The 27,621-nt window shown below is 43.3% G+C and overlaps 1 protein-coding gene across 2 annotated transcripts in view; it reads left to right on the forward strand.

Moving 5' to 3' along the window:
- LOC122928650 (leukocyte antigen CD37-like) overlaps positions 1-27,621 on the forward strand; it is a 105,973-nt gene that overhangs the window by 70,102 nt on the left and 8,250 nt on the right. Inside the window, exons 5-8 of one of the 2 annotated variants that reach the window (XM_044281697.1) lie at positions 11,073-11,147; positions 13,345-13,449; positions 18,743-18,973; positions 24,147-24,230. In XM_044281697.1, the coding sequence (XP_044137632.1) occupies positions 11,073-11,147; positions 13,345-13,449; positions 18,743-18,973; positions 24,147-24,230 (495 nt within the window). The remainder of the gene's footprint in view (positions 1-11,072; positions 11,148-13,344; positions 13,450-18,742; positions 18,974-24,146; positions 24,231-27,621) is intronic. The other variant, XM_044281698.1, reaches the window with a different exon arrangement.

Raw genomic sequence — 27,621 nt, forward strand, 5'->3', positions numbered from 1 at the left:
ACTTTATATACAAGTAAATATACTGGAAAGAATGTTTCCTAACAATTTTTCCTCTAAAATCGATTTTTATCATTTTGGTTTGGTGTGTATTATTGCCAGTCTGTAATAGTGTCAGACTGTGCAGAGACACTCTCCTCTGGTAACACCCTTCTGAACTTTCATTGCAAACTGCTAGTGATTCATTTACGTTAGGTTGGCAGTCTTTGCCTGCCATGCTGCTGACTATGCTGCCTGGCCCAATCCTCTGCAGGTTGCGCCCTGCACAATCCCTTCCAGCCGGCCAGAATCTGTGCAAGATGCCTGTACATGGGGTTAAAGGGGTAATACCAGGGGAGTGCCGGCTTAATGTCCTTATGGTTAGCCCAACACCAAAGCAGTTAGTTGGCACAGTGGGTCCACAGTCGCTGATCTGTAACAATGAATCATTTGTAGCAGGAATAATAAAGGAATGGCACATCAAAGAGTCATAAGATTAGATTCTCCAGAATTGTTATTACATGGGAAGTGTAAGTAGTTACTAAAAACAGACATGTCTGGAGACGTGAAAGATCCTCTTTAACTATAAAACCGACAAGAATCTGGAACCTCCTATTTATACCCCGAACAGTCCCTTACAATTGAATCCCAAAGTTTCCCATGCTTGAAAATACCGAGTACCCAGTCTCTAAATCGTTCACTTAGGGCAAGGGTGCACAATCTGCAGCCCAGGGGCCACATGCGGCCCTCGATACCTTTCTGTGTAGCCCCCAAGCATGTGGTAAAAGACAGATATGTCTCCGTCTTGTGGCTGACCACATGTATTTTCCCATTGAATGTTAGTCCTGGAAATGTAACCAGACATTTATGGTATTTACTGTATGTTTAATATGCCATAAATACAGTATGTTAGTTGGTAATGCCCCTTTAAGTTTTATTTTTGGTCCTGGGGGTTGGTTAAATCTGACAGAGTGGTCCTGAACCAAAAAAGGTTGTGCACCCCTGATTTAGGGCAGAAGTTGAGGGCACAGCTCCCAGAGCACAATCGCTGTGCTGACATGTCATAAGCTAGTGGTAAAATAAAACTACAAAATGAAGGGCAAAGCATCCAGAGGATGTCCATTGCGTTCTATGTTCAGGCATAGATTTGCTTATATTGTGTCAGACATACCCTGTAGAAAATAACATATGCTATGCTATTCTAGATAGATTTGAAGGGGTTAGCCAATCCTATAAAATGTCCCCCCATATGCCCGGCTCCTCACATTGAATATACTTACCTGGGTTCCCGCACCGCCGCTGCTGCTTCTCCCCATGTGTGGATGAAAACATCCGGTGTCGGGGGGGCAGCCGATGGCAGGCAGGGACGGGAAGGAGCCTCCCTAGCGTCACCCGCTTTAAATAAAGTTTGAATACTGTATGGCAAAAGTATAATGTGTGCGCTTTGCCTAAAAGAGCTATAATACATACTAAAGTTATGTGCGCCACAAATTCAATAGCAGACTATGGAATTAACTGGTAATGTCGTATAGACTGGAATCAAACTGTTATTTCAGGAAGCACGTATTTTATCAACAGAGCTGTAATAATGAAATCATGGACACTTGGCAGTCGTAAGAGGCCTCCAACATCTGCTGTCAATACAGTCCCATGTATGTCGTAGATGTGACTGCAGCACAAAAGTATGGAGGCCATCTGCTCAGGTCAACAGCTAAATCAGCCTGGATGGAAACTCGATTTCCAAGCCGTTGCTTCAGGAGAAAAGTACTGGAGCCAAAAAACTTGTGTTACGTCATCTGGAAGTCATTAAGATTTGTAACTGAGATTCGTGGTGCCTCGGAATTTTCTTTGTAGCCACTTTACTCAAGTCTGAACCATGTAAAACAAAGTCAGTTGTGGACAATGAGTGAATTCCATGCACATTAATATACTGTGGGAATTACTTTATGTTCCTCGTCATTAGAAGCAATGTCAAGGCTAGACTTTATGTTTCTAGAAGTTTTTTTGTTTTTGTTTTTTGTTTTTTTGTTAGCATGTGAAATGCTCTTTTGTCTGATATCTTTAAGACATCTTATCCAGTAGACCCATGCTCACAGTAGTGTGAGCCATATGGGTGTTTAACCCTAGTGAAAGGCATAAAAGATGCATCAGTTTTGCTGTCTGTACTCCCCTGTAGACAATGGAAATGCTAGAATTATTAGTCCCTATGCTTACGGTATGGTTGATGTTTGATCCAGGGTGTTACGGATCAGTGAGTGTGGACCCACTATGCCAACTAACGGGATTGACTTTGGGTTAATCTTAAAGCCCCATTCACAAGACCATATTATTATTCCGCACCCGATCTGCATTTTTTGAAGATGGGATGTGGACCCATTAATTTCAATGGGGCCACAAAAGATGTGGACAGCATTTGTTACATAGTGTGGGACCTGTGGAAAGGGAAAATGCAGGATAAACGCAGCCTGTGTCCCTGTTTTGCGGTTCTGCTGTTTGTCATCCGCAAAATGGACATGGTCGTGTGAATGCGGCCTAAGGAAGTTATTCTGGTGCTGCCCTGGTATTCACCCTTTAACCCCAGTACAGGGATCAGGACTTTGCTGCGAGGAAGCAACCAGACTACTACTTCCTGGGATAATCCCAGTATGGATGGCAACAGACCTACTGGGTTTAGGGACTCCGATGCAAACATCAGGAGCTCAGGATACAGAACACTGTAGGCGTAGACCGAACATTCACTAAGGGTCCATTCACATGTCCGCAAAAGGGCCTGCACCCGTTCCGCAATTTTGCGGAACGGGTGCAGACCCATTCATTCTCTATGGGCCCGGACGTGAAGCGGAGAGCACACTATGTGCTCTCTGCTTCCGCATTTGTGGAGCGCGCCCCCGAACTTCCGGGTTTCGGCCCCGAACTTCCGGTCCACAGCTCCGCAAAAGATAGAACATGTCCTATTCTTGTCCGCAACTGCGGACAAGAATAGGCATTTCTATACGGGGTGCAGGCCGGGTGTGTTGCGGATCCCTTTGCCTGTCATTTTCTAAATGACCCTCTGCCTAAGCCCGTAGAGAAGAGCAGTATTTGTGGAAGAAGGTATATCGCAGCCCTCAATCACTATTTGGTGGAAGAAGGTATGTAGCAATAGCACCCCTCAATCAGTATTTTTTGAAAGAAGGTATATCGCACCCCTCAATCAATATTTGGCAGAAACAGGTATATAGCACCCCTCAATCAGTATTTTGTGAAAGCATGTGTATAGCAGCCCTCAATCAGTATTTGGTGGAAGAAGGTATATAGCAATAGCATCCCTGAATCAGTATTTAGTGGAAGAAGGTATATGGCACCCCAAAATCTGTATTTGGTAAAAACGGGTATATAGCACCCCTCAATCAGTATTTTGCAGAAACGGGTATATAGCACCCCTCAATCAGGATTTTGTGGAAGAAGGTATATAGCACCCCTCAATCAGTATTTGGCGGAAACAGGTATATGGCACCCCTCAATCAGTATTTTGTGGAAGCAGGTGTATCGCAGCCCTCAATCAGTATTTTGTGGGAGAAGGTATATGGCACCCCTCAATCATTAATTGACAGAAACAGGTATATAGCATCCCTCAATTAGTATTTTGCAGAAACATATATATGGCACCTCTCAATCAGTATTTGGTGGAAGCAGGTGTATTGCAGCCCTCAATCAGTATTTGGCGGAAACTGGTATATAGCACCCCTCAATCAGGATTTTGTGGAAGAAGGTATATAGCACCCCTCATTCAGTATTTGGTGGAAACAGGTATATGGCACCCCTCAATCAGTATTTTGTGGAAGCAGGTGTATCGCACCCCTCAATCAGTATTTGGCGGAAACAGGTATATAGCACCCCTCAATTAGTATTTGGTGGAAACATGTATATGGCACCTCTCAATCAGTATTTGGTGGTAGCAGATGTATTGCAGCCCTCAATCAGTATTTAGTAGAAGAAGGTATATGGCACCCCTCAATCAGTATTTGGCGGAAACAGGTATATAGCACCACTCAATCACTATTTGGCGGAAACAGGTATAATTGCACCCCATAATCAGTATTTTGGGGAAGCAGGTGTATCGCAGCCCTCATTCAGTATTTGGTGGAAGAAGGTATATAGCAATAGCACCCCTCAATCAGTATTTTGTGGAAAAAGGTATATGGCACCCCTCAATCAGTATTTGGCGGAAATGGGTATATAGCACCCCTCAATCAGTATTTGACAGAAACAGGTATATGGCACTCCTCAATCAGTATTTGGCGGAAACAGGTATATCACCACTCAATCACTATTTGGCGGAAACAGGTATAATTGCACCCCATAATCAGTATTTTGGGGAAGCAGGTGTATCGCAGCCCTCATTCAGTATTTGGTGGAAGAAGGTATATAGCAATAGCACCCCTCAATCAGTATTTTGTGGAAGAAGGTATATGGCACCCCTCAATCAGTATTTGGCGGAAACAGGTATATAGCACCTCTCAATCATGATTTTGTGGAAGTAGGTATATCGCAGCCCTCAAGCTGTTTTTTGGGGGGCAACAGGTATATCACACCCTTTGAAATGAGTTACTCCAATAGCGCTTGTCTCTCTATCTAGCTGCGGTATCGCAGCAGCACCGCACACAACTGCTGCACAATACAAATACACTATAATATAATTTCTATGTTAGAAAGTATATTATAAGTATATCACACCCCTCTATATTACACCTATCGATAGCACACCTATACCAGTCCTTAAAAGGACTTTTGTGGCCCTATTAGCTAGCATTTTTGTGTCCCTAAGGCCTCCTGCACACGACAGTTTTTTTTCACGGTCCACAAAAACGGGGTCCGTGGGTCCGTGATCCGTGACCGTTTTTTCGTCCGTGGGTCTTCCTTGATTTTTGGAGGATCCACGGACATGAAAAAAAAGTCGTTTTGGTGTCCGCCTGGCCGTGCGGAGCCAAACGGATCCGTCCTGAATTACAATGCAAGTCAATGGGGACGGATCCGTTTGATGTTGACACAATATGGTGCCATTTCAAACGGATCCGTCCCCATTGACTTTCAATGTAAAGTCTGGAGTTCTTTTATACCATCGGATTGGCGTTTTCTCCAATCCGATGGTATATTTTAACTTGAAGCGTCCCCATCACCATGGGAACGCCTCTATGTTAGAATATACTGTCGGATATGAGCTACTTCGTGAACCTCAGATCCGACAGTATATTCTAACACAGAGGCGTTCCCATGGTGATGGGGACGCTTCAGGTTAGAATACACTACAAACTTTGTACAAGACTGCCCCCTGCTGCCTGGCAGCACCCGATCTCTCCATCGCCCCCCCTCCCTCCCTCTATTGTAATAAATCGTTGGTGGCACAGTGTGCCAACCACCATCGGCCCCCCTCCCTCCCTCTATTGTATTAAATCGTTGGTGGCACAGTGTGCCAACCACCATCGCCCCCCCCCTCCCTCTATAGCAGTAACATTGGTGGCAGTGTGCGGTCTCCCATTCCCCCCCCCCCCCCCAACATTGGTGGCAGCGGAGTTCCGATCGGAGTCCCAGTTTAATCGCTGGGGCTCCGATCGGTAACCATGGCAACCAGGACGCTAATGCAGCCCTGGTTGCCATGGTTACTTAGCAATAGTACAACAGTAGAAGATTCATACTTACCTGTTTGCTGCTGCGATGTCTGTGTCCGGCTGGGAGCTCCTCCTACTGGTAAGTGAAAGGTCTGTGCGGCGCATTGCTAAAGAACTGTCACTTACCAGTAGGAGGAGCTCCCGGCCGTTCACAGACATCGCAGCAGCAAGCAGGTAAGTATAAATCTTCTACTGTTGTACTATTGCTAAGTAACCATGGCAACCAGGGCTGCAGTAGCTTCCTGGTTGCCATGGTTACCGATCGGAGCCCCAGCGATTAAACTGGGACTCCGATCGGAACTCCGCTGCCACCAATGATGGGGGGGGGGAATGGGAGACCGCACACTGCCACCAATGTTACTGCTATAGAGGGAGGGGGGGGGGCGATGGTGGTTGGCACACTGTGCCACCAACGATTTAATACAATAGAGGGAGGGAGGGGGGCCGATGGTGGTTGGCACACTGTGCCACCAACGATTTAATACAATAGAGGGAGGGAGGGGGGGGCGATGGTGGGGGCACACTGTGCCACCAACGATTTATTACAATAGAGGGAGGGAGGGGGGGGGGCGATGGTGGGCGCGCACTGTGCCACCAACGATATTCAAACTGGGGAGGGGGGGGGTCTGCCCCCTGCTGCCTGGCAGCCCTGATCTCTTACAGGGGAATATGATAGTACAATTAACCCCTTTAGGTGCCGCACCTGACGGGGTTAATTGTGCTATCATATCCCCCTGTAAGAGATCGGGTGCTGCCAGGCAGCAGGGGGCAGTCTTGTACAAAGTTTGCAGTGTATTCTAACTAGAAGCGTCCCCATCACCATGGGAACGCTTCTGTGTTAGAATATACTGTCGGAAATGAGTTTTCACGAAGTGAAAACTTAGATCAGAAAAAGCTTTTATGCAGACGGATCTTCGGATCCGTCTGTATGAAAGCAACCTACGGCCACGGATCACGGACACGGATGCCAATCTTGTGTGCATCCGTGTTCTTTCACGGACCCATTGACTTGAATGGGTCCGTGAACCGTTGTCCGTCAAAAAAATAGGACAGGTCATATTTTTTTGACGGACAGGATACACGGATCACGGCCTCGGCTGCAAAACGGTGCATTTTCCGATTTTTCCACGGACCCATTGAAAGTCAATGGGTCCGCGAAAAAAAACGGAAAACGGCACAACGGCCACGGGTGCACACAACGGTCGTGTGCAGGAGGCCTTACTGTCCCTGCTCTAAAATTAAACCTCTCCCTACACTGGCAAAACACATAATGTAAAATGGCTGCCAGATCGGGTTCTGTTATAGGGTAGGGTGTGTGTCCATGTGCTGAAACGTCTCAATTAGCTGTCCTGTCCCACCTGATGGATCTGTCATGGGTCAAATTTCGGCGCTATGCAAAAAAATATGGCACGTGCGAATATTGCCACATGTTCGCATGTTCAGTGAATCGCGAACGAGCAAAGTTCACCGCGAAACGACTGCCGGGCGAACCGCAAGGCCATCTCTACTCATAATGTAAGAATTTGAGATAATCTTTTCTTACAACTGTACTATTGTGCCATATCTCTGTTATTACTCCTACAATTGTACGAATAAATTGACCACCAGGTAATACCAGTTGAAGGTGTGTCCCCACAATCTAATTAGTGCTACTGGTGTCAGAGTTTATAAGGATACACCTATTTGGCATGGCGGTAACACCCAGTTGTTAATTCATTGACAGATTTCTAGGTATAACAGAGGAATAGTACAATGAGTTATGTACTGATGCACTAGAATTGTTATTTCATTGGGAATACATGTAGTTACTAAGACAGACATGTCATGAGAGGTGATGAGTCCTCTTTAACCTACTTTCTATAGCCTCTGGCAATAGTGCTGCCTGTCTACAAGTGCTGGGTACGTCTGCCATCTTGGCTGCTGTATAAATGAGCAAGTGCTTAACTTTCACACTGGTGTTTTGGTTTCCGTTTGTGAGATCTGTTCAGGGCTCTCACAAGCGGTTCAAAACGGATCAGTTTTACCCTTAATGCATTCTGAATGGATAAGGATCCGCTCAGAATGCATCAGTTTGCCTCCGTTCCGTCTCCATTCCGCTTCGGAGGCGGACACCAAAACGCTGCTTGCAGAGTTTAGGTGTCTGTCTGATGAAACTGAGCCAAACGTCCGTCCTGACACGCAATGTAAGTCAATGGGGACGGATCCGTTTTCACTGACACAATCTGGCACAATAGAAAACGGATCCTTCCTCCATTGACTTTCAATGGTGTTCAAGACGGATCCGTTTTGGCTATGTTAAAGATAATATAAACGCATCTGTTCTGAACGGATGCAGGCGGTTGTATTATCTGAACGGATGCGTTTGTGCAGTTCCATGACGGATCCGCACCAAACGCGAGTGTGAAAGTAACCTAATGATTACAAGATCTGATAAATGATTTCATGCTCTGTTCACGGGTGTTAGCTCATTATAATTCAAAGCAAGAAACTGAGCGTCTAAACTCAGCAACAAACTGATCAATGCCCTTAAGCGCAAGAGAACATGTACGATCAGAACCCCTGATATTGAAAGACATGTTTGTCTTCTCCAGAATTTATAACTTATAGTAGTATACAGGTGAAACTCGAAAAATTAGAATATTGGGCAAATGAGATAGACTCATTACATGCAAAGCGAGATATTTCAAGCATTTATTTGTTATAATTTGGATGATTATGGCTTACAGCTTATGAAACCCCAAAGTCACAATTTTGAGGTACTCTTTGCTTAGAGGGTATTGATTAATTAGCTGACTAGAGTGTGACACTTTGAGCCTAGAATATTGAACCTTTTCACAAAATTCGAATTTTAAGCTGCATTAATACAATTCCTTTTAATTTGCATTACTGAAATCAATGGACTTTTGCACAATATTCTAAGTTTCACCTGTATTTAGAGGAACACTCCAAGAAACCATACCTACTGTGTTATGCCTACGGCAGGGCCTAATGGGGTGCCGGACAACTCAGAATTTCGAAGACCCTAAACGGGTCATAGCCATTGTGCAGCCATATTGTGTCCATCTTTCCTGGAATATTACTCTAAGGGCTTATTCACACGACCGAATGGCCGTCATGCCCATGTTGTGGACCACAATTAGCGGTCTGTAAAACACTGGCACCAGAAAAAGTAAAGGTATGTAAATGAGCAGGTAAGTGCACTGAGGGTGGGCTTAAACTACACTGTGCACCCGTGCTCCTCCTGTTTATTTTGCCAACCCCTCCTGCTCCTTCTTGATTGACAGAACAAGGTTCTTCCATAGTCATCTCGCCTGGTCTTGTCAGTCAAGAAGGAGAGGGAGGGGTTGACAGAGGAAGCTGGAGGAGCAAGGGTGCACAGCGTGGTTTGGGCCTGCTCTTGGTGCACTTATCAGCTCATTTGCATATGGATTAAGAATTCTTTTTTCTCCAGAATGAAGCAGTGGATTGCTAATATGTTCAGCTGAGCTAGGCCTACAAGCCACTGTACCTGGTTTAACAGTGAACTTCGTGGTGAGAGGTTCCCCTTAATACCATTTCCCTTCCTTTCCCTATAGACACCTATAGTGGTAAGACTTCAAAATCATCATTAATGCATGTCATCTTTTAGAAAAAAAAAGGCAAATATGAAAGATCAAAGACAGGTGGCTTTCTTCAATGGCATGTTCTGTTGGAGAGCAGAATACAGTGGTGACACCCTACCCCATTTATTTTATAATTAATCACATCATTATCCTGCCCTCATTTTATATTAATGACTATATTGTTCTCCCTGTTCACGATTATCCGTAGAGCTCCTTCTTCTGATATCATGAGCAGGAACTTCATAAAGGACATAATGTGAACATACCGTATCTGCTGTAAATGTAACATGGATTAGGTCTGTACAGCAGGGTGTACGGGCGTTGTCAGGACAGAGTCATTTCCCAGTGTTTGAATGCTGGCGCTTACATCATCTTTATGCATCGATTATCCAAATGCATATATTAGTGGAGATATATTCAATGATTTCTAAAAAACAAAACAAAAAAGAAAACCTAGTGCAGGTAAAACATACTGCCTAAAGTAATAATAATTTTCAGTTGTCAGGCAGGATGAAAAGCAACAAAGGCTATGTTCTCCTTAAGGGCTCATGCACACAACTGTGTTTTTTGTCCGCCTTAGGGGGGACAGGTCTTAATGATAACCATTCTCATCTTTTGCTGACTTGACTTCCTAGAAAAGTCAGCAAGATGCAGAGAGAGAAGGCCCTGGATGTTCCTGATGACCTATTCTCATCAATATTAGATCATGTGGAAAAGGAGGAAAAGCAGATGGCAGAAGAAGGGCTCCCACCTGTAGGGCAGGAGAGCGCTGGGGTTGGAGAAGTGGGTATTCCAGAGCCAAAGCAGAAAAAGTCACAAATTATGATGCAAATATTACATATTTTTACACCACAATAATGGCGTAAAAACTTCACTGAATGCCCCTCAGTGTCTTTTACCTCTAGTGTTTTCTTCTTGGCATTTTTCCAAAAAACACCAGGATCTCCAGCATGTTGCATTTTTGTTAAGAAGCAAGATAGGCAAAAATCATCATCCAATGAATCGTTTGTCCTCCATGTCAGATTTTTCATAGAACTTTAGCTAACTGGAGTAAATGCAGCAAAAAACGCAGGTGCAAAAAATGCAAAAGCTCCGATGCCACTAAAATGATGTGTTATAATTGCCTAACTGCGATGTTGACAAGGGGCTCATAATAATGTTTATCAGGGTTTAACACCAGTTCATCACTGGTACGAATTGCTTTGGGCCGATCACCTAAAATATCTGTTGCCAGTGCCATGAGGTAAAGAGGAAGCAGCTGTCATTTGACAGCCACTCCGTTCTCAGTGATCATAGACAGGGGTAACTAGTAATAGACTGTCTATACACAGGGACAGACAGACTTAGGTAATTTAAAGGGCATCTGTCAGCAGATTTGTACCTGGCTGACCTGTTACATGTGCACTGGGCAGCTGAAGACATCTGTGTTGGTCCCATGTTCCTATGTGCCCGCATTGCTGAGAAAAATGAAGTTTTAATATATGTAAATGAGCTATGCAACGACCTCTGCACTTTGATTGACAGGGCCAGGCAGTGTAAGCATCATCACACCTGCCTGCCCCAGTCAATCAAAGTGCTGCCACTTTTTTTTTTAACAAAGCGGGCACATATGGACATGGGACCAACACAGATGTCTTCAGCTGCCCAGTGCACATGTAACAGGTCAGCCAGTGTCACAGGTACAAATCTGCTGACAGATGGCTTTTAATCTCTCAGATTGAGGACAATGTCTCTGATGGAGGATCCTGCTATGGTCAAGGCAAATAGTTTTATTCATATTTATGACTGTTGTGTACATATTGTTGCAGTGTTAACGGCAATTAGTTTTTTCTCACCTCTTTTTCAGTATTTTGCATTCCTTCTTTTGCTCTTTGCCGCTCAGATTACTGTGGGTGTGCTGGCATACACACAGCGGTCATCCGTAAGTAGTAACATGCTTTGTGCGCTATATGCTTTTTTAGATATAACTGAAACCTGTGGACACCTAACTTCGGATCACGATAGATCCCAGTGAGATACTATGGATTATTGCTGAATTTCATTATAAGCAGTTAAAGGGGTATTCCGGTAAAGTAACTTAATTTTTGAAAAACTGCATTAAGGCTGCAACCTGTGACCCAACCAGAACCCATACCTATAACCAGAGTTTCAAGTTACCTTGCAATCCATTTGTCTAGCTCCTGTGTGAGCCTGCAACACACAGCGTATCATGGCGCCTGATCTTCGCTCACAAAACTACAATCCCCACAATCCCTAGTTTTCCTGCTGTGAGTGTTGATGTTTATTGATTGGCTGCCTGATATTACAGTCTGAAATTCACAGAAAGGACACAACCCTGTCCAGGGGGATTATAGTAGAATGTGGTAATATTACTAGGGCTCACAGGAAGACCACTATTCTAAAAGTAACCTTTAATAATTTAATAGTAAAAACCAATGCACCCTTAGTACAATGAAAAGAAAAGAAATCAAAAATAAAATAAAAAGCTAATGCGAAATGACTATTCCAATGGCCTATGATTGTAGGAGGATAAGCAGACGTATCATAAACATTGGATAGGGGCGATGTCCCTGATACTGGTCCTATCTCTGCCGCCCTGCCTGCATACCAGGAAAGATTAAAGGACCTTAACATGTATAGCTTGGAAGAAAGAAGAGACCGAGGGGATATGATAGAAACTTTTAAATACATAAAGGGAATCAACTCGGTAAAGGAGGAGAGCATATTTAAAAGAAGAAAAACTACCACAAGAGGACACAGTTTTAAATTAGAGGGGCAAAGGTTTAAAAGTAATATAAGGAAGTATTACTTTACTGAGAGAGTAGTGGATGCATGGAATAGCCTTCCTGCAGAAGTGGTAGCGGCAAATACAGTGAAGGAGTTTAAGCATGCATGGGATAGGCATAAGGCTATCCTTCATATAAGATAGGGCCAGGGACTATTCATAGGATTCAGATATATTGGGCAGACTAGATTTGGCCAAATGGTTCTTATCTGCCGACACATTCTATGTTTCTATGTTTCAAACGGAATAGCCCTCCCCGTTAGGGGCGATATCGTGCCTCTTAATGGCCCTATTATACGGTATTGGGTGGTTCTTGTCAACCCACCTGGGGCACTATATCTGGTTGTTATTTTTGGTACTTATATTAGTCCAAGTCCATATTTAGGGCCACCATTCCACATAGTTGGAATACTTCCCCGTGTCAGGGTTATCTTAGGGCCATTAGGAGGCACGAGACACGGGATCGCCCCTATCGGGCGGCTATTCCGCTTGCAGGCAGGGAGGCAGAGATAGGGCCAGTATCAGGGACATCGCCCCTATCCAATGTTTATGATACGTCTGCCTACCCTCCTACAATCATAGGCCATTGGAATAGTCATTTCGAATTACCTTTTGATTTTCTTTTTGATTAATTTTCTTTTCATGATATCACAGTCCGGTCACACCCCCTCTTCTCAGTGATCACCAGCACACTAACACTCCCTTTGTTTCACAAGACATTTAGTGAGAGAACTGATAGCAACACACTGAGCATGCTCAACCTAACAAAGGTTCAGAACTGCAAGTCGATCCCATGGTAATTTATGAGGAAACACTGAGTAGGAGAGGACGAAAACTACTTTTATAACTACTGAACTGTAAATATGTGAACTTTACATTATATTAGGCAAGTATTGATGATGAATTAGTCTAAAACATAAGTTATATTTATGGTAACCGGAATACCCTTTTAATATTCTTAGCTCCTTCAAAACCCAAGTCCCAACATGCTCTTCAAGCACAATCAGCAGAATATTTCAGATACTTACAACATCCTGTATTCTGCAAATGGTCCACCGGCAATCATGAGCGACTTCTTAGGCTTTATGCTAGCAAGATGGGCAAACTGCGGCTCTCCAGCTGTTGTAAAACTACAACTCCCAGTATGCCCAGTCTGCCTACAGCTATCAGCCTACAGCAGGGCATGATGGGATTTGTAGTTTTTCAACAGATGGAGGGTCGCAGTTTGCCCATCACTGTGACAGCTAGAGTAAAATTTTGGTTATTTTTTTTATTTCATGAAATGCTTATTATTCTTTTACTTATGGTCATGTTTTTTTAATTCTTTCTCCAGTTGAATCTAGCAGTCGGAAAATACGTGGAAAATATTATCAAGAACTATGGGATTTTCACAAACCAAACAGAACTTCAGGAAGGTTTGGATTTTGCACAGGAGCAGGTATTTTGGGATAAACTTTTGAGTAATTGATAATATTGCCTGAGCCATTACACATTTCAGTTGAGTGTCTAATATGTCTATATTATCTTCTGTACCACTGCATCTGTTATAGTTCTCCTATTCATAAAATTTTCTTCATGGCAATAACTATGCCTAACTAAGCCCTGTCAAATCTGCTCCGACATCTACCATGTGCCATTTACAGTCCTGATCAAAAGTTTAAGACCACTTGAATAATGGCAAAAAAATCATATTTTACATTGTTGGATCTTAACAAGGTTCCAAGTAGAGCTTCAACATGCAACAAGAAGAAATAGGAGTGAGACAAAACATTTTTTGAGCATTCAATTTAATGAAAACAACGAATAAACTGAAACAGGCTGTTTTTCAGCTGATCAAAAGTTTAGGACCACACCTCCCAAAAAAAACTAAACCCCCCCCAAAACAGAAATCCAACTTCCAAACATAAACTCAGTAATGAGTAGCTCCGCCGTTATTGTTTATCACTTAAAAAATTTGTTTCGGCATGCTTGATGCAAGCGTTTCCATGAGGTGAGTGGGAACATTTCTCCAAGTGGTGAAGATGGCCGCACGAAGGCCATCTACTGTCTGGAACTGTTGTCCATTTTTGTAAACTTCCCTTGCCATCCATCCCCAAAGGTTCTCAATTGGATTTAGATCAGGGGAGCACTCAGGATGGGCCAAAAGAGTAATGTTATTCTCCTGGAAGAAGTCCCTTGTCCTGCGGGCATTGTGTACTGTAGCGTTGTCCTGTTGAAAAACCCAGTCGTTACCACACAGACGAGGGCCCTCAGTCATGAGGAATGCTCTCTGCAACATCTGGACAGAGCCAGCGGCCGTTTGACGCCCCTGCACTTCCTGAAGCTCCATTGTTCCACTGAAAGAAAAAGCACCCCAGACCATTATGGCGCCCCCTCCACTGTGGCGCGTAGAAAACATCTCAGGTGGGATCTGCTTGTCATGCCAGTAACGTTGGAAACCATCAGGACCATCAAGGTTAAATTTTTTCTCATCAGAGAATAAAACTTTCTTCCACCTTTGAATGTCCCATGTTTGGTGCTCTCTTGCAAAGTCCAAACGAGCAGTTCTGTGGCGTTCAAAGAGACAAGGTCTTTGAAGACATTTTTTGTTTTTGAAGCCCTTCAGTCTCAGATGCCGTCTGATGGTTATGGGGCTGCAGTTAGCACCAGTAAGGGCCTTAATTTGCGTCGAGGATCCTCCAGTGTCTTGACGGACAGCCAATTGGATCCTCCGGCTCAGTGCTAATGAAATTTTTTGGGGTCTTCCACTTTACTTTTTTGTTCCATAACCCTCAGGATCATTTAAGAAATTCGAAATGACTGTCTTACAGCGTCCCACCTCAGCAGCGATGGCACGCTGTGATAGACCCTGCTTATGCAGTATAACAACCCGACCGCGTTCAAAAAGGGAGAGTTTTTTTTGCCTTTGCCATCACAACGTGTGACTACCTGACAGAAAAATGACAATGAATCCACATCTTTGAACAGATTTGGCCTTTTAAAGGCATGTGGTCCTAAATTTTGGATCAGCTGAAAAACAGCCTGTTTCAGTTTAATCGTTATTTTCAATTAATTGAATGCTCAAAAAATGTTTTGTCTCACTTTCATTTCTTCTTGTTGCATGTTGAAGCTCTACTTGGAACCTTGTTAAGATCCAACAATGTAAAATATGATTTTTTTGCCATTATTCAAGTGGTCTTAAACTTTTGATCAGGACTGTATATGGCAGAAGGGCCTTTCCGCACCTTCAGGCACTAGGGACTGATGCAAATGGTACCTCTGCGCCCTGTATAGCTGCCTCCTGTCTCTTTTACACCTAGTGGTTGTATTGTGTTCTTCATCACTACTTGTTGCTTGGTCTTCCTGCATCCAGAAGTAAACAAGAACTATGCCTAGCCTTATTTACTCCCCAGTTCCTCTGTACCTTCCATGTATTGTTTGTGATCCCTCAAGATGGTTTTAATAATTAGGGCTCTGCAATAAAGCCTAAGGTAAGTAGGCAGATTCAATCAAACCCGAAAGCAGTCTCTGCCCAAATACTGCATTAAATGGATCGTTAGAAGGCACTGGAAAAACCCATACACATTAGTGTATTGTGGACCGAACCTGCCAAGAATGGCGAATTTGGCTGCCAGTCCACTGTGTATAGGGAGTTCCCAAATCTGCCCCTACAGATGATGTCGGGGGAGAGAATGATTGGGCAAAGTGAATCATTTTGCCCAATCTTTTTGTTCTCTCAGGCGATAAGCCGCTGCCAAATGCTTCTCCTCTCTCCCCACTGAAGACACATTCAACTGAACCAAACGTGTGCAGACAGTACTGTGCAAATGTTTTAGGCACACATGTATGTTTATGGTGGAATCCAAAGGGAGATTGAATGTGTATGGCTGGCTTCCCTAAGAACCAGATCTTGTAGCAGCTGTAAAACTTAACCCTAATATGTAAATTTATGGAGTAGCTGGACCCAAAATCCATGAAATGATCCTCCAATTACTCTCTAAATGTCTCCATGGTGTTTATGTATCATACTTATGTGTATTTATACCGTTTTATTTGACATCACTTTATGGTTACTAGGTGATATCAAAACCCATCACCAAAATACACCACACCATTCAGTTATCTTCAATGACAAGGACCTATTTCATCCGACCAATTCACTAGCAGATATACATCATCAATGACTTCTTATGAGATAGTGTCATATAATGTCACCTTGTTTATACAAACCGGATTCCCAAAAAGTTGGGACACTAAACAAATTGTGAATAAAAACTGAAAGCAATGATGTGGAGATGGCAAATATCAATATTTTATTTGTAATAGAACGTAGATGACAGATCAAACGTTTAATCCGAGTAAATGTATCATTTTAAAGGAAAAATACGTTGATTCAAATTTTCACGGTGTCAACAAATCCCCAAAAAGTTGGGACAAGTAGCAATAAGAGGCTGGAAAAAGTAAATTTGAGCATAACGAAGAGCTGAAAGACCAATTAACACTAATTAGGTCAATTGGCAACATGATTGGGTATAAAAAGAGCTTCTCAGAGTGGCAGTGTCTCTCAGAAGCCAAGATGGGTAGAGGTTTACCAATTCCCACAATGTTGCGCAGAAAGATAGTGGAGCAATATCAGAAAGGTGTTACCCAGCGAAAAAATTGCAAAGACTTTGCATCTATCATCATCAACTGTGCATAACATCATCCGAAGATTCAGAGAATCTGGAACAATCTCTGTGCGTAAGGGTCAAGGCCGTAAAACCATACTGGATGCCCGTGATCTCCGGGCCCTTAAACGACACTGCACCACAAACAGGAATGCTACTGTAAAGGAAATCACAGAATGGGCTCAGGAATACTTCCAGAAACCATTGTCAGTGAACACAATCCACCGTGCCATCCGCCGTTGCCAGCTGAAACTCTACAGTGCAAAGAAGAAGCCATTTCTAAGCAAGATCCACAAGCTCAGGCGTTTTCACTGGGCCAGGGATCATTTAAAATGGAGTGTGGCAAAATGGAAGACTGTTCTGTGGTCAGACGAGTCACGATTCAAAGTTCTTTTTAGAAATTTGGGACGCCATGTCATCCGGACCAAAGAGGACAAGGACAACCCAAGTTGTTATCAACGCTCAGTTCAGAAGCCTGCATCTCTGATGGTATGGGGTTGCATGAGTGCGTGTGGCATGGGCAGCTTGCATGTCTGGAAAGGCACCATCAATGCAGAAAAATATATTCAGGTTCTAGAACAACATATGCCACCATCCAGACGTCATCTCTTTCAGGGAAGACCCTGCATTTTTCAACAAGATAATGCCAGACCACATTCTGCATCAATCACAACATCATGGCTGCGTAGGAGAAGGATCCGGGCACTGAAATGGCCAGTCTGCAGTCCAGATCTTTCACGTATAGAGAACATTTGGCGCATCATAAAGAGGAAGGTGCAACAAAGAAGGCCCAAGACGATTGAACAGTTAGAGGCCTCTATTAGACAAGAATGGGAGAGCATTCCTATTTCCAAACTTGAGAAACTGGTCTCCTCGGTCCCCAGACGTCTGTTGAGTGTTGTAAGAAGAAGGGGAGATGCCACACAGTGGTGAAAATGGCCTTGTCACAACTTTTTGGGCATTTGTTGACACCATGAAACTCTGATTCAACATATTTTTCCCTTAAAATGGTACATTTTCTCAGTTTAAACTTTTGTTCCGTGATTTATGTTCTATTCTGAATAAAATATTAGAAGTTGGCACCTCCACATCATTGCATTCAGTTTTTATTCACGATTTGTATAGTGTCCCAACTTTTTGGGAATCCGGTTTGTACTATGTAGTCCAAAAATTTTAAAAAATTGCTTAATAAAAAAAAATTATTCATTTAAAATGAAAGGCAGGTAGTTGGTTTGGAAGCAGCTGTAAATGTTTCTTAGGGAGTGGGTGGCATGTTCTGAATTGCTCCACAAAACTGACAAGAATAGGACATGTTCTATCTTTTTCGCAGAGCTGAAGAACAGACATACAAATGCAGACAGCACGAGGTGTGCAATCCGTATTTTTTGAGGCACGATTGAAATCATTAGGTGCGGATTGGAAGCAGAGACAAAAATATGATCGTGTGAATGAACCGTTAGGGTCAATTCGCAAACATCCATAGTGCATTGCGGATCCGCAATACACCCGGCCGGCACCCCTATAGAAATGCCTATTCTTTTCCACAATTGCGGAAAGAATAGAACATGTTCTATTTTTTTCGGGAGCCGTGGACCGGAAGATCAGGGGTATGCTCTGGAAATGCGGATGCAGAGAGCACATAGTGTGCTCTCCGCATCCATTCCCTCCCCATAGAGTATGAATGGTTCCGCACCCGTTCCGCAAATTTGCGGAACGGATGCGGAACCATTATTACGGATGTGTGAATGGAGCCTATCTGTGTAGGCGATTTCAAGATCCACTGGGATAATAGACACTGCAACAAAACCACTGGAGATCATGATTGTGTTGGACAACAAGGGATGTCTGAGGCATCAGGTTACTGAGCACTGCAATCAGTAGTCATGTTTATTTTCAATGGTCAGGAATTAAAATGTAACAATATATTTAAATAATTATGTTAATTGAGGTGAAACTGTTGTCATTAGATCTTTATTTTAACATGTTTTTTCTTTCTTTCATAAAAAAAAAATCTGGATCTGAAATGTATACAGTTAGCATTACTTTAACTCCTTTTATAGCTGGGTTCAACCTCTTGTGTTCCAGATGAGTTGCTGTGGTTGGTTTGCCCCTGAAGACTGGATGAAAAATCAGAAAATCCATGAAAACTCATCAGTCAACTTGTATCCTTGCTCCTGTAGAAATACTTCTTCCTTCCTTCCTTCCCCAAACATCAATGGCACTGCTAATGATACTGACATTTCCGAGGCCCTACCTGAGCACAGGAGCGGATTCTGCACAGCCCCTGCAAGGGACAATTGGCCTGTATATAAGACAGTAAGTGTTAAGCAGCTAAAGATTTAGGCTCCATTAACATGTCCGCAATTTCGTTCCGCATTTTGCGGAACGGAATGGCGGAACCATTCATTTCTATGGGGCAGCACGATGTGCTGCCAGGACACGGAATTGCGGATCCACACTTCCGTTCCGCAAAAAAATAGAACATGTCTTATTCTTGTCCGCAATTGCGGACAAGAACAGGCATATTCTATTAGTGCTGGCAATGTGTGGTCCGCAAAACGCGGAACGCACATTGCTGCTGTCCGTGTTTTGCGGATCCGTGGATCCGCAAAACACGTTGTGGACGTGTGAATGGAACCTTAAGAGAGTTTTCCAAGAGTTTTTCAACATTGATGGGCTATCATCAGATGTTTTATTGGTGGGGTTCCAACAGATGCTGATTAGCACAATAGAATAGAAACAGTGCTTCACCCCCAGAACCCAGGCTGAGCAGCACAGTGCTTGCTGGAGCACCCCTTCCCCTTTATCATTTACACAGGCACAGTGGTTTGTCCACTTGGGAGACTTGCACCTGGTACTGCAGTTCAGCCCAACAGCAGTGAATTGAATGGGCTGCGGGACTGTTGTAGACAATGAAGGGTGCAGTGGTCCAGTAAGCACTGTGCTGATCAGCTTGGTTCCTGGTGGTCAGTAGTGTTGCTCGCGAATAATCGAATCGCAAATTTTTATTGTGAATATCGGCACTTCGAGAATTCGCGAAGATGTAGAATATAGTGCTATATCTTTGTAATCTTCAGTACTACTGATCCCTCCCTGCTTCTTGCTTGTGGGCCAATGAGAAGGCTGCAATGTCTTTGTCAAATCTTAGCAACATCCCTAGCAACCAATAGGAAGGTTGCCTACCCTTTACTATATAAGAACCTCCCCAGCAGCCATTTTCTGCAGTTTTTTGCAGTTCTGAGAGAGAGAGAGAGAGAGCAGTGCCATTGCTGTGCTCTGTGCTTTCATCTGGATCCTTCAGTAATATCTACTCAGACCTGATAAAATATTGGAACACTCTATTTGCATATAAAGCTATTGTTCTTCCTCACAGTCACAAAAGTTGCTACCAACCATTTTCTCCAGTCTCAGGAAACTTCTGGCAGCTTGAAAAATGCAAAAGTGAGCCACGCTTGTATTGCGTGTGCAGTACGCGCATATTACATTGCCGATTTTTGCAATCAAGAAAATAATGACGAATTCTCGAATTTGCGAATTTATGGTGAATATTAGGCCTCAAATTCAAGGAAATATTGCAAATTCAAATATTGCCTATGCCGCTCATCACTAGTGGTCAGACCCCCACCAAACAAGCATTAATGACTCATCCTATCAATGCAAAGTAATATTCCTTTAAAACAATAGACAACTGTAGAATGAATATACTATATGGGCAAGACCTTAAAGGCCATCTGTCAGCAGATTTGTACCTATGAAACCAGCTGACCTGTTCCATGTGCACTTGGCAGCTGAAGACTTCTGTGTTGTTCCCATGTTCATATGTGCCCGCGTTGCTGGGAAAAATTCTATTTTAATATATGTAAATTAGGTTCTCAGAGCAATGGGGGCATTATCGTTACTCCAAGAGGCTCTGCTCTCTCTGCATCTGCTCTGCCCTCTGCATGTTGATTGGGCCAGCCAGTGAAAACATTATAACGCCTGGCCCTGTCAATCAAAGTGGAGAGGGTGTGGCAGTTTCAGAGAGAGCAGAGCCTCTAGGAGTAATGGCAACGCCCCCATTGCTCCTAGAGACTGATTTGCATATATTAAAACGTCATTTTTCTCAGCAATGTGGGCATATATGAACTTTATTATTGAATTTATTTATTATTGATATTGAGGAGGGGATTGATAGCACCATATCTATTTTTGCAGATGACACCAAGCTATGTACTGTAGTACTGTACCGTCTATGGTAGATGTCAATAAACTACAAGCTGACTTGAACACTCTGAGTGATTGGGCATCAACTTGGCAAATGAGGTTCAATGTGGATAAATGTAAAGTTATGCATCTTGGTAGTAATAATCTCTGTGCTTCATATGTCCTAGGGGATGTAACACTGGGAGAGTCACTTATAGAGAAGGATTTGGGTGTCCTTGTAGATGGTAGATTAAATAACAGCATACAATGTCAATCAGCTGCTTTTAAGGCTCGCAGGATATTGTCATGTATTAAGTGAGGCATTGACTTGCGGGGCAGGGATGTAATACTACCACTTTACAAAGCGTTGGTGCGGCCTCATCTGGAATATGCAGTTCAGTTCTGGGCACCAGTACATAGAAAGGACGCACTATAGCTGGAAAAACTACAGAGGAGAGCGACTAAACTGATAAGGGGAATGGAGGGTCTTAGTTATGAAAAAAGATTAAAAGAATTGAATCTATTTAGTCTTGAGAAGAGACATGATTAACCTATACAAATATATAAATGGGCCATACAAAAAATACTGTGAAAAGCTGTTGCATGTAAAATGTGCTCAAAAGACAAGGGGGCAGGGCCGGCGTCAGAACCCGGCATACCCGGGCAAGTGCCGGGGCCCACTGTAAGTTAGGGGGCCCACTCGTCTCCGCGGCGGCGGCCCCTTTCACATTTTTACATACAGCCATACAGGTTCATTCATGCTGCGCAGCGCCCGCCGCCCGGCCCCTCTCTCACATGATCTTCTGACTCCAGGCACTGCAGGCAGTTTCCATAGCAGCGCACGCCGCACAGATCATCATCGGAGTCTGACTGCTGTAAGCCCGCCCTCAGCCAGCAGCAGAAGATTCAGAACTTGAAGACAGGACTCATAGCCGAGCCCAGAGCGGGAAACCTGGCTCCCAGGCAGGCCAGCCCAGAGGAAAGCTGAATGCTGCTGCTGCTGGACTCGGTTTAAATTTAGGAAGAATTCAGGTGAACTAGTAAGTTAGAAACTGTCACTAAACACTCACAGACACAGACTAAGATCAGTTCTTGTAGTATGACATGAGGGGCCTGCCGCCTGGGGGCTGGGCTATCTACAGTGTCACTAGACTAGTCTACACCAAAACACCTAAATAAAGGCTCAAAGGAGCCAAAATTTATATAAAGAACAATTACCATGTGTTGCACTTGCTTTGCTCTTGCTCAGCATCAGCAGCACACATGCCTGTAAGGCCGAATGCACACTGCCGTGAGCGGTCCGTGGTATCCCGGCCTGGCATCCTTCTGAGAGCAGGAGCACAAGGAGTCATTGGTTGCTATGACACCGTGCGCTTCATGCCGCCACTGCACTACAGTAATACACTTGTATGATCTATACTAGTGTATTGCTGTAGTGCAGCGGTGGCATGAAGCGCACGGCGTCATAGCAGCAACGAATGACGCCGTGCGCTCCTGGCTCTCAGCAGGATACCAGGCCGGGATACCACGGACCGCTCACGGCAGTGTGCATTCGGCCTAAAACACAATGTAAACTATAAGAAAATACCAGAACGCATGAAATCAATTATACAGTTTATTGCCAAAAATTCATAAGAGGAAATTTTCCTCTTATGAATTTTTGCCAATAAAGTGTATTATTGATTATTATTTTCTTATAGGAGTTTATGTTTTAGGCCTCATGCACACAGGTGTTGTGTGCCCATGGCTGTATTGCGGCCCGCATACGGCAGGTCCGCAACGCAATACACGGGCACCGGCCCATGTGCACTCCGCATCACAGATGCAGACCCATTCACTTGAATGGGTCCGCAATCACAGAGATGCAGAACGAACGCATGGATCGGAACCCCACGGAAGCACTATGGAGTGCTTCCATGGTGTTTCTGGCCGTGCCTCTGCACCCCAATAAAATAGAACTTATTAAAAAAAATTGCGGGGGCGGACGGTTAACGGACCCATTCAAGTTGAATGGGTCCGGATCCGTCCCGGCCGCTGCACGGACGTTGCCCGTGCATTGGGGACCGCAACGGATGCACAGTGGCCGTGTGCATGAGGCCTAAGGGCTCTTTCATACGAGCGGATGCCGTGCGGGTAATCCACTGCATGAAAGACAGCCAAGCCCCACTCCGGACAGCAGAGACACGGAGCAGTAACATGATTGATAATGCTCTGTGTTTCTCTGTGACATTTTTACTATATAATCACGGTGAGATACAGCTGTCACTGTGATTTTGTAGTAAAATGATCACAGAGAGGCAAAGAGCATTATCAATCATGTTAATGCTCCGTGTCTCTGCTGTCCGGGACGGGGCTTGGCTCTCTTTCACGCAGCTGATTACCCGCACAGCATCTGCTCGTATGAAAGAGCCCTTAGGCCCCTTACAGACTAGCGTTCCTCCTGCAGCAAGTCCACATCGCAGCACCCGGCCTGACCTCCCAGCGCTGCCAGAGGTCACATAGCATTATAATGATTTATGATTTAACCCTTAAAGTTCTGGAATGTATTGGATAACACTGGCATAATGCTGTTAGCATCATCTAATACATTCCAGGACTCTAGGGGTTACATAGCATCATAAATCAATATAATGCTATGTGAATCCCATCAGTGCTAGGAGGTCAGGCTGGGTTCTGCGATGTGAACTCGCTGCGGGAGGAACGCTCGTCTGCAGGGGGTCTTAGCACAGGGGGGCCACTGAGGCTTTTTCGCCCAAGGGCCCACATGAACCTGGAGCCGGCCCTGCAAGGGGGCACTGCCTCCGACTGGAGAAGAAAAAGTTCAGTCTCCAGAGGCGTCAAAGCTTCTTTACTATAAGAACTGTGAATCTGTGGAATAGAGTTCCTCAGGACGTGGTCACAGCAGGAACAGTGGTCAGTTTCAAAAAGGGTTTAGACGAATTCTTAAAAATAAAAAACATTAATGCTTATGAAAACATGTAGAAATCTGAGTCTCAATTCCTTTTGGGATTTGCATCCCCACCTATCCCTTGGTTGAACTTGATGGATGGATGTCTTTTTTCAACCGTATTAACTATGTAACATGGGACCAACACAGATGCCTTCAGCTGCCAAGCACACATGCAACAGGTCAGCCAGTTTCATAGATACCAATCTGCTGACAGATGCCCTTTAAATATGCTAACCCTGATATGTCTGATTTCAATACATTTAGTGCAGACTTTTATATTACCGTGTACTAAACTGTCAACGTTAGTCACTTTAATTAAAAATGTAAAAAAATAAATCTTCTCCCATCTTATTTTAGGGCTGTATGAACAGTATTCAGACGTTTATAATAAATAATCTCATCTGTATTATTGGAGTATGCATAGGCATTGCCTTACTGGAGGTGAGTGCTATTACATGACATATTTCACAGTACACGTTATTGTATCTGACTGTTTATTGGAATGGCGTTCCCACTTTAACTTATTATCATCATGGAGGGTCCATTTATAAGGGGAATCGTTTCTAAACCCCCTTCATGACTAGGCCACAAATTTGGTGACAACAGTTTTTTTCTTCCACGCTTTCCAAGAGCCATAACGGTTTGATTTTTTGTATTGACATAGCCATATGAGGGCTTGTGTTTTACGCAATGAGTTTTTTTTTTTTTTTATGACACCATTTGTTGCTACATGTAATGTATAGCAAACCTTTAAAAATGATTTGGGAGGTAGAGCAAGAAAGACAATGCAATGCCACTATTGTTTTTGGGGGGTTTCATTTTTATGGTTCACTGTGTGGGGGAAATTAAATGCCTACAATATTCTACAGGTCAGTAAATTAAGGTGATACCAAATTTGTATAGCCTTTGTTAAGTTTTACTACTTTTAAAAAACTAAACACATTTTAAAAATGGCCTTGTGTAGCCATAAAAATAGACTTTTATTATGTCTCTGTCAATGTAGGTGTGTGAGGGCTTATTTTTTTCTTGCAGAGTGAACTGTAGTTTTTATTGGTAAAACTTTGGGGTACATATGACTTTTTGATAATTTTTTTATCCCATTTTTGGGGAAGGCGGGGTAAAAAAAAAAAGGACAATTTTAGCATTGGGAATAAAGAATAAAAATCGGGCCCTTTCATCTGAAGCAGGGATGCTCAACCTGCGCCCCTCCAGCTGTTGTAAAACTACAGCTCCCACCATGCCCTTCTGTAGGCTGAAAGCTGTAGGCTGTCCGGGACTGATGGGAGTTGTAGTTTTGCAACAGCTGGAGGGCCGCAGGTTGAGCATGCCTGATCTGAAGCATTGCAAAGATTAGGAAACACACGGAAGTGAGAGGGTTATTTTTGCATACAATTTATATTTTTGACAAAAAGAAGGTATTTTGAATGATATATTATTTCTGCCCATTCTCTCTATATAACTTTTAAAATGTATCAAACAAAAGAATATTCACTCTTAGAATCAATCAGGTTTCATGAGTAGGGTTGTCACCAAGCCAGTAAACCACTAGCAGCATCAGGACCATTACAAATGGGAGATTGGTGCTGGTGAAAGATTCCAGTGGGCAGGACAACAGACAGCCAGAGACACTCACATCCAGTGTTGAACTGTTCCTTGGGCCCACCAGAGGAAATTATTTTCTGGGCCCAATCCTTATAGAATCAATAAAATATAACAGATTTGGAATAAAAGAAATAGACGCTAGTGGCAAGTAATTATCCTGGACCTTTGGGGCCTACTACTCCATCACAGCCTGGGCCAGCTGGAAGAACCTCTGGCACTTTGGTTGGCCAGTCCAACCCTGCTCACATCTGCCACCCAGACATGGGTACATAGACCTCAATACTTAAGACTGAAATTCGAGAAGGATACTGTCTAAGTTACAGGAAGTAGTGAAGTTGCAAAGTCACACATACAAACTCCATTCATTTTATACTTATGTTAGACTATATTTACATATGGCAATTTTGTGGTCTTTTTGCCAAGATCTGCACATAATCAAGGCAAATGAAGGTCTCAAGACTGGCACTTTTGAATACACCCAATGTCTGGCAAGTACAGTATTTTTGGGTGGCAAAAGTGGAAACCATGAGACATCTCATCATCTCTGGCAGTCTAACCTGATTACAAGGACCACTTACAAGTAGCTGAGGTCTTACAACCACTAACAACAGTTGTAAAAAACATACATTTTTCAAGCTGAATAGCAAATGTCTGGCTCTAAATGGTTTACCATAAGGCTAGAAAATCATTTCATGAGGTAGTCTGTAGGGCCAGATGTTAGGTACATTGTCGCTGGTGGGACGTGGACGTCTAGAACACAACTAATTGTATTCAAACAGCAAAAAAATAGGTTTCACAGTGATCCCAAAACGTTATACAAGTGTTGTTAGACCATTACATAGAAAGTTTTAACTATGATAACTAGGGTATACTAGTGGTGACTGAACATCTTATTTCATACATATTTCTTATACATAATCATTCACATTTTGGACTGAGGAAGTTTCATGCAGTGCAAGGGCTATTTGTTGTACAGAGAGGAAACCATGTTACGTACTGGTTTTGAAACTTTACTGTTATTTTTACAAATGTGCAGGAAATGAGCTCACACCTGCTGCTGCGGGGATTCACTCTCATCTTCACATGTCTAAATACAGACAGTTCTTATATAGAACATTTGCATTATTTTGTGAGGCCCACATATCCTCTTTCATCCGGACCAGAAATAGACAAAGACTAACTAACCGCCTTTGTACTTTATCAGTTTCTCCAGTTCTTGGGCCACATACTGGCTTTGGTTCTAGAAAAAAGGTTAATGAGAAGCTCTTCGGATGATATCCTGTTCTTCCCAGTCAGGTTATATCTTGTGTGGCCTTTGGTTTGTTTGCTTTGTAGACATCATTTATACTTACATCTAGTCCACTTTACCCTATTTCACTCTTTGTAGATGCACCCCTAAACCAAATCAAGGTGCACTTGATTATATATACACCTTTTGTATTTATAGGTCATAAGTAGACTTTTTCCTATTTTCATATTTTAAATCTAAGTAGGTCCAATTTCATATTTTAGCTTAATAGCACTCAGAGAACAATTTATAGAAATCTCCTGCATAAATATAGCGTTAAATAATAAGATTCTGTATGCCTGCAACCACCACTAGAGGGAGTGTAGGAGCTGATTGCACGCCGATATACTCAATAACAATACAACATGGAGTTTGCTCCTAAGCTCCCTCTAGTGGTGGCTGCAGACAGACAGAATATCATTATTTAACTTTTTAACTTCTTTCGGTATTCAGAGAGACCCCTGGTGTGGTGAGGCGGCTGCTTCTGTAGCTGTAGCATCTTCTCTGCTTCTTAGAGGATATGCTGATGAAGTGTGATTACAATGATGCCATGTCATTCTCTTATCACTTGTTCAGCTTCTCCTCACCACCCCAGGGATCCCTCCCTCACATACCCAAAGGTGCAGAGAGAGAGGTATAATTCAGCATGTGTCCACCCTAGCACACGGTGGTCCCGGGTGTTGGACCCCCCACCGATCAGATACTGATGACCTATCCAGAGGCTAGGTCATCAGTAGAGCTGAGTGAATAGAATCCAACGAAGTGGAATTTGATCAAAATTTCAGGATAAATTTAATTCGCCACAAAGCCGAATTTCCTCATGCTTTGTGGTAGCGAATCGATTTAACCTGAAATAGTGTAAAAAACAATAAAATCATACTTACCTCCTCAATTTGCTTGCGATGGGCCGGCTGCCGCTATCTTGATTGAAGATCAGGGATG

The sequence above is a fragment of the Bufo gargarizans genome, chromosome 2 (genome assembly GCF_014858855.1).
Source record: "Bufo gargarizans isolate SCDJY-AF-19 chromosome 2, ASM1485885v1, whole genome shotgun sequence".
NCBI lineage: Eukaryota > Metazoa > Chordata > Amphibia > Anura > Bufonidae > Bufo > Bufo gargarizans.